This window comes from Medicago sativa, chromosome 6 (assembly GCF_051527215.1).
Source record: "Medicago sativa cultivar Bolivia chromosome 6, Bolivia_mono, whole genome shotgun sequence".
Lineage (NCBI taxonomy): Eukaryota > Viridiplantae > Streptophyta > Magnoliopsida > Fabales > Fabaceae > Medicago > Medicago sativa.
The window spans coordinates 56,837,762-56,845,938 of record NC_140754.1 but is presented as its reverse complement, the minus strand read 5'-3'; the positions used below and the strand labels follow the sequence as shown (position 1 = coordinate 56,845,938).

At 39.9% G+C, this 8,177-nt stretch overlaps 1 protein-coding gene across 1 annotated transcript; it reads right to left on the bottom strand.

Moving 5' to 3' along the window:
• Window positions 1–3,217: 3,217 nt before the first annotated feature.
• On the bottom strand, window positions 3,218–4,086 carry LOC146915834 (uncharacterized). The gene is made up of 2 exons (XM_085721452.1): window positions 3,851–4,086; window positions 3,218–3,803 (listed from the first exon to the last, which is right to left on the bottom strand). The coding sequence occupies exons 1-2, from the start codon at window positions 4,084–4,086 to the stop codon at window positions 3,218–3,220; spliced, it is 822 nt and encodes a 273-aa protein (XP_085577578.1).
• Between the last annotated feature and the right edge of the window lie 4,091 nt (window positions 4,087–8,177).

The window sequence follows — 8,177 nt, the reverse complement described above, 5'->3', positions numbered from 1 at the left end:
CCCATTGTTGACCAAAAGTCCGGAAGAAGTCGCCATTTGTAAACCTGCGCAGTGTGTAATTCCTATCGGCATGCTTCAGCAGTCATGTGTTTTTTTTTTGTTTGATTTTTTTCTTTTGAAAATCCCTAACTTTTGCCTGGACCGCCCTTCCGGGTTTTCAGTCCACCGGGAATATATTCCTTTTTTATGCCCCTAATTTTTGCCTGGACCGCCCTTTCGGGTTTTCAGTCCACCGGGACGCTCTCTATTGCCTAAGTCGCCTTTTCAGGTTTTCAACTTAGCGAGCTTTTATTTTTGTACTTCTTTTTTGTATTTTTTTTGACCGTGAAAGCATCTTGCTAGAAGCAGAGGTCCTCTTCATAATGCTTAGCCATGTTTCTCTTTCAGAATGTAACCGTTCTCGAGGCGGATGTTGATGTACACTTCAACTACTCATGAGTTCAAAGAGAGTGTGTTTGTTGTTCACACTTTTCAAAAGATGTAAAAAAAGAAGTTTCGTATTTTGAAAATTTTGCTTCAAGTATTGTCATCAAAAATAGAAGAAATTTTGCAAATAGAATAAATGGGAGTTCCAAATAAGTGGGCACAGGCTCAAATTTGATGAATTGAGTGGTGACCTGCCGAAGGCGTGGCTCCACGGATTTAAAAAAGTTTGGAAAATGGTAATTATAATGGGAAGGTACATTGAACACATATAACCGTTATTCTCCCTGACAACTTTGAATGCCCCAGTTCCGAGTCTTTGATCTGCAGATGCTTCGAATTGGAGGTTCTTTTGACGACTGGTTGCCCCATGTGGACTGTGCTGACTGATGCAGTTACTTGTCATGATCCTTAACTTTTGCATAGATCGCCCTTTTGGGTTTCAATCTATCAGGATAATCATCATTTTCTCTTGTCTCTAACTTTTGCCTGGACCGCCCTTTCGGGTTTTCAGTCCACCGAGACGCTCATTTTTGCCTGAGTCGCTTTTTCAGGTTTGCGACTTATCGAGCTCATTTTTTTGACAGAGTATTTCTTGACTGCACCGATATTCATAGAACATGCGAGTTTGTCACCATCCATAATTGTAAGAGTCATTGCACACAAGTCTTCATAATTAGGCGTCCAATTGCCCCTGGAGTCTGGTTGGAAAGTAGTACAAAGTTCCCTTCTTGAAATTCATGGGGACGAACCTTTTTGTTAGAAGCTTGTTTCAAACTTCTTTTGATATGTTCGTACAAGGTCGTCATGCGTTTAAATTCGATCAAGCTTGGACTTCAGCAGAACTCCTATTGACGGGACTTCGACCTCCACGGGAAGCACGACCTTCATGTTGTATATTGGGGAAGGAGGGAGCGTTGCCCCTGTTGAAGTGTGTATCGAAGCATGATACCCACGTCAGGTAACAGTAACATCTCATGACGGTCTTTGTAAATGACTGTCATCTTCTGGACAATGTTCTTGATTTTTGTTTGCAGCTTTGACGGCTAAGATGCCCCAGTATGTGAGAGATCTTGTCGGGAGTCTCTTCATTCTTGTTTCCTTCAGCTTCGGACACAAGGAACTCAAAGTTGGAAGAGAGTACATGGTTAATGTGTTCAACGGGTTCATTAATGCATGATTTGATTATTGATTTTGACAAGTTATGATTATGCAGATATTTGAGAATGATTTTTTTTGGTTTTTTTTTGTATTACCATTTTTCCAGAATAAGCACAAAATAAAATCAAAGTCGGGATCAAAACGACCTTTTTATTAATGATGGGAAAACATGAAGCAAAAGCCCTACACAAGTTTACTTTCGTCTCGGGCAGGACGAGAGGATGTTTTTGACAAGCGAAAAGCAACAAACAAACATTATTTGAACAAATAAGCAGTATGAGGAACATCAAAACGACCCAATTGCAGTTATCCACTCCATGTGTCACAATATTAGGCAATATAATTTGGCAGTGGATTAATTTGCACATCCGAATTCAACCTTCAAAGAGCAACATATTGGCTTCAATCAGCTTCTGGACTTCAATCTTCAAAGATAAACAGTGCTTGATGTCATGGCCGGGTGCCCCTTGATGAAAGGCACATGAGAGGTCAGGTTGATACCCAACCGGCAACTCGTTGGGCACTCGAGGAGGCTTTCTAGTTTTGACAAGGTTCTTCATGAGCAAGATGGTAAGCAGCTCCGCATACGTCATTGGGATTGGGTCAAACTGCATCTTTGGAGCCTGTTGTCGAGGCTGTTGTTGATGTTGGCGTTCGTGCCCCTGCTGGAACTGCGGCTTCTTTGACTCGCCCTGGAGCGTTGTGATCTCTTGTCCACACTTCTCCCTTTTTGTTTGCACGAGTGTCGAAGGTGCGAGTTGGCCTTGGGCGAGGACAGTCGGACCACTTTTGAAACAGATTGACCTCTCTGGAAAAGAAATTTTGTGAGACTCAGAATTGAGACTATGAAATGCAAAATGATGCATGATGCTTATGCAAAAATAGACACTTTTTTTTTTATCGAAGGACTTATAAAAGCAAATTTGTAAACATCATAATTGAAAATTTCATTGACTAATTAAAGTACTACAAGATAATTCCCTTTTAACAAAACTGAGCCAAGGGATGGACTCCAACGTACATCACAAAAAGCTAGAAAATAACATAAAGTGGTGAAACAGGTGGGAAACTCTTGAGCTCTTGTAGTAGACTACTCCTCGAAATCTGGGTGCGCCCCTGCGAAGAAATCCATGCACTCCTTCTTGCTTATAAATTGCGCAAGCGTCGCACTTTGGGCTTGGATCTGAGCATTTTTCTCGATCAATTGTCGCTTTTTGTTAAGGAGCTCATGCTTGAGTTGCAGTATTTCCACATCTTTATCCCCTACTTCAGACATAGCTTCTTCGTACTTCCTTTTCCAAGTAGTACACACACGGTTTAAGTCAGCCATTTTCTCCTGGTACTTCTCTTGGGTACTGAGAGGTAAGGGTAAAGGTAGTTCTGAGGTAGTTGATGACAAGTACCTCGGTAGAGGGTAAGGCATCTTATGCTTAGCAGCTCTGTCGATAACCCATTGGGTATAGGTTTCATAAGTGAGGTCCGACTTATCCCCCAATTGATTGCTGTTTTTCCTACGAATGGTACGCCAAGCTTTCACGAACTGGTCTCTCATACCTTTGCTATCGGTGAGGTTGAGATAGAATGTGCCCTCAAGTGCAATGTTGCAAGGCTTTTCTTTCATAGGATACCCGAATTAGCGTCTAGCAAGGATATGGTTGTAGCTGATTCCCCCATGTATACCGAGGAGAGGCACATTACCGAAATCTCCAAATGAGTCAATGATGGTTCCGGTGTCATAAGCTGGGTTGTACCAAACTACATCAGCTGGAGCAAGGGACATGATTTTTTCGGAGTATATAGCTTTGTCTTTGGAGAGGTAGAGTTGAGGTAGGTGTGAGATGTACCACCTATAGAGTAAAGGTGCACAGCAAAGAATGGTTCCGCCCTGCTTATCGGTTCTATGGTGGATGGAGTGGTAAGTATCAGCAAGGAGAGTAGGGACAGGGTTTTTGGTGAGGAAAATTTGGATGGCATTAGCATCGACAAAACCATTAACGTTGGGGAAAAGCACAAGGCCATATATGAGCAAGGCCAGGATGGACTCGAAAGCAACGGTATTCTTTGATGCACCAAAAATGTTGGCATTACTGATTAGGAATTTGGAAGTTAGCCCCTGGATTTTCTCTTTCCCTTTGGTAGTGAGGTTATCAGTTGTGTCGGATATCTTGAGGTGAAGGGCTTTCGCAATATCTGATGCCTTAGGGGCCCCCTCGAGACCACTGAAGGTACTATATCAAGTATGGGTAGACCGACCAAATAGGAATACTCTTCAAGGGTGGGGACAAGCAGGTAGTCCGGGAAGGTGAAGCAGTGGAGGAGAGGATCATAGAATTGGACCAAAGTCTTGAGGATCCCTTCGTCGAACTTTGTGTTGAGAATCTTGAGCAACTTCCCATGGTGAGACTGAAAACCTGCTGGATTAGTGATGACATCTCCTAAACTCCTCAAGCTTCCCAGATCTTGGCTTTGGAAGCTATACTTCTTAATACTCCTAGTAGCCATATCTACAATGTTTACAAAAACTTGTTTAAGTCCTTCGATATTTTTTTAATGAGAAAAGAGTTTGTTTATGAATGAATGCATGTATGCATGGTTATGCTAACACAAACGGTGAAAATATGGTGAGGTTAAATCCACATGTTGGAGTCAAGAGTAACAACGCCATTTGGTAAGGACTATGGTTTCATTTGCACTTGTAACAAAGGTTCTACCAAGTTCCCAAATTACAACTACCCTTATGAATATATCGGTGTATAGGAATGCTCCTAGTCCAATATCATCCACAAGGAAGTCTAGTTTGAGTGTAGTATCGCGTGTCAACTAAAGTCAAGAATGCTCTTGGTTTAGCCACCGCACTACGTCCCAAAAAGGCCAAGATGGGTTAAGGGTTACTAAGTTCCACGGCTTCGACGGACACTCACATTGAAAGTAATAACATCGACATGAATGCTCATGACAACAAGAGTACTACCTTCCGCGAGGCCTCCACTGACGTTAGGACTACCGTCTTATCTTATATTTCTCTCAAGTCCGGGTTAGGACTTATCTCACCACTCACGTTAGAAAGAAGAAAGAAGAAGGAAGAACAAATATATACACGAATTTCCATCTTTTATTATTTTTTTTATTTTTTAAGCAAGTTTTAGCACAAAATTTAAATAAGACCAAGTTAGGCTCAACCCTCTTAGGGGGGTCCCCAGTGAAGTCGCCATTTCTGACGCGTCATTTTTCGGAGATCAAGGCTATTTGATTAGCTTTTGACTCACTTGATTATTTCACGACTGAACATTTAATTTTTTTAAGAAAAGGGGAAAAGAAGTTCAAACACCCCATTTTGGAAAGATTTAGGGTTCGGGGGTTAGTTACATAAAGGGAAGGTGTTAGCACCCTTTATGTCCGTAGTACTCTACGGGAACCTCTTGGTTTCATTCAATTAATGTGCTATAACTTGCTTGTTTTTGAAAAAAATGGAGTTTGAAATGATAAAAGAAAGGAGACCTAGTTTATCTACATTTTATTGATTTGGAAGGACATGGTCCTCTGCCTACGTACCCGTGAGGGATCAAAACCTCGTAGTTCGGGGTAGAAATTGACGTTTGATTGGTTGAGTGTTTTTTTTATTAGTTTTGAAAAAGTTTTAAAGCAAAGAGCCAAGCGGCAAAATGGAATTGGTTTGTATTTTTTTAATATTGAAAGGAATAGACTTGAATTAAGATTAAATTGATTGAAGTTTGATTAAGAAAATAAAATGAAAAAAGGACGTCACTTGATTTAGGATCAAGGTTTATTTAAGAAAATATTTTTTTGTGATTTTTGGACTATTTGGATGTTTTTGTTGTTTTTTTGAATAATAGCTAAACTAAAGTTAAAACTATCGGAGCAAGAAAAAATAAAAGCGTAGGCACTTTGCGGTGACGTTGGATTGCCACAAAGACCATTAACCTAAACTAAACCTAAACTAGGAGCATAAGGATAAATCATACACGCACACATGCATACATGAACCTAAGCTATTACCAAAAACCTATTAATACATTTTACGATCTGCGATAAAAATAAATAAATTACATTAAGCCTATATTTACATTCTAAGTTCCATGCACGAAATAAATTAAATTACATTAAAGCCTAATTACATTCTAATAAATAAGAGAAACTAGATTAACATATGCAATGCTTCAACTAAACTAAAAAAATGCATGAATTATCTAAACCTAATATGCAAACTAAATTTCGCGTAATAGATAATGAATGACATAAACTAAAATATACACAAATAAATAAATAAATGAATAATGCATATGAAGCCTAATTTAAGAAATTAAAAAAATGCAAGAACAAATTAAAGTGCATGAATAAACATAAAAAATGATGCAGAAGGGGGTGCAGGCAGTATGTGTGTGTGCAGGAAACAAGCAGAAGGTGAAATGGGCTAAGAGTAAATGAACTGGGTCGGTGCAGATAGGTTATGGGTTGTGGTTTAATGGGTCATGTCCATGGATCGGTTTGGCATATAAAGACATTCCCTATGGTTTTTTCTTCATTTTGTTTTCACGTTTATCTCTCTTCATCTATTCTTTCTCAATTGCTCTCTCTTCTCTCTTGTCATTCTCATACATCTTCTTCTTCTCTACAGGAAATTGCTCTCAACTTCTCTCCCTAAGCTATATTCTTTCTTTTCCTTCCTCCATCACTCTTACTCTCTCATTCTTTTTTATTTCAAAAATTCAAAAAAAAACAAATAAAAGGTCTTAAATCTAAAAGGGACAAAAACTATACATTTGCGGTTTGCTTACTACGAATCGGTTCCGTCGAGATTGGTGCAAGCAGATTTGGCGTGTGCTGGATTCATGCTGCCGTCAATCTTTTGATGTGATTCGGTCCAAGACAGCAGCTGCCTTCGCGTTTTGGTATGCTTGCGACGGCTGTGTGAAACGGTTTGAGGGCTTTGACTGCTGCTTGCGACGGCGATGGCGAGATCGCCTTTGATGTTTTCTGGTCCGATCCAAAAGAGGCTTTGTGATACGGTTTGAGGGCTTTGATTGGAATTTGGTTTGGTATCGTGATTGGACTAATGCGTGTTGTTCCGACGTGATGATGATTATTGGTGGCTGCGTTTGAATTTGATCACTGGTATGTTGGGTTTGATTTATTGAGGCTGAAGGTTTTGGTTATGATGGTTTGTGCGTTTCTGTTGTGCGAAAGTCGCAGGTTTATGGTGTTGAATTGTGTGGAAAGTTGTTGCAAATTGCGGCTGATGGATTTTGTACGTTGAAAAATTGGCCTCCCTCCACTTGTGCTTTTGCAGGTTTAATTTATAGGGTACAGACTTTGATTAGGGTTTGTTTGAAAAGTAGCACAAAAATTGTGCTTCTGTTTGGGATGAAATAGATACGCGCTATGAACTTGGACTTGATGAACGTTTTCATGTGAACAGGCTGTAAACTTTAGATTGTTTGGGGATATGAACAACTTTGAATGTGAACAAGTTTGTACTTATCGGACTTATTTACATGACAATAATAATAAAAAAAAGTAATAAAATATATACAAAGAGATAATGACCAATTAAACTAAAGATTAAAAAATAAAATAAAAGATTAAAACATTAAAGTCAAAAATTAATTAAAACGTTTAAATAGAAGATGGAAATAAATATTAAATAAAAAAAGAAGAGGGTCCGACTCAGAACCAAATATGAGGTATTTTAAAATACCTCTCTGTCGAATTTTTCACCGAAAAGTCAAAGACTTAATCATGGTCAAACGACACATGTCAGTGTATGAATGTAAGATCCTTAGGTCAAAAATTGGGGTATGACAAGATTAATTTAATTTTGGCAGCAGTTAACAACTTTACCTATTCCTTCACAAATGTTGCTCTTTTATAACCTTCTTTCTCTTCTAATAACTATTCTTGAATTGCTTGAATTTTTTAGTGGCCTCTTCAGTACGCATTGTGCTGGGGGGACTGCTATATACTTCTGCAGGAAAAGGAAAAAAAAAAATAACAGGGAAAACAAAACATGACTGAGAGTGAGCGACGGTTACCACCAAAGGCCACCGCGATGGTATTCACCTTCACCGGAAGTAAGGCACTGGGGGGGGTGTTCCAAGCAGGGTGCCACCGGGGGGGGCGGGGGATAGGGGAGAGTGGTTTGACGTGAGACCGCGAAAGGGGAAAGACAGTCTAGGGTTAGGACAAGGCACGGTTCGGATTGGGGGAACTATGATTCAGAGGACTCACTTGAATTCTGCGAACAGTTCCTTTCTCACGATGGGCGGGTTATTCTGCAGTATCAAGGTATTACGGTGGAGGCGCGAACAGGTATGGAGGACGATCACCATCTCCTAATCGGCGATCACTATCAAGGTACATGTACCATAGCCGCGGTGCAGGTCCTGGTCATACAAATACTAGGGTTGAGCGTCAGTGGAATTCTGCAAAAGTTCAGAACATGACTGTCACACATGATCATAAGGCAGTAGCCGTAGCTGCAGCTAGTGCAAAGTCTGATTATCTTCCAGCTACGAGAAAACAGATGTAAGCTCATAATGGTACAAAACATTCTCTTCTTTCTTTTTATTTTACAA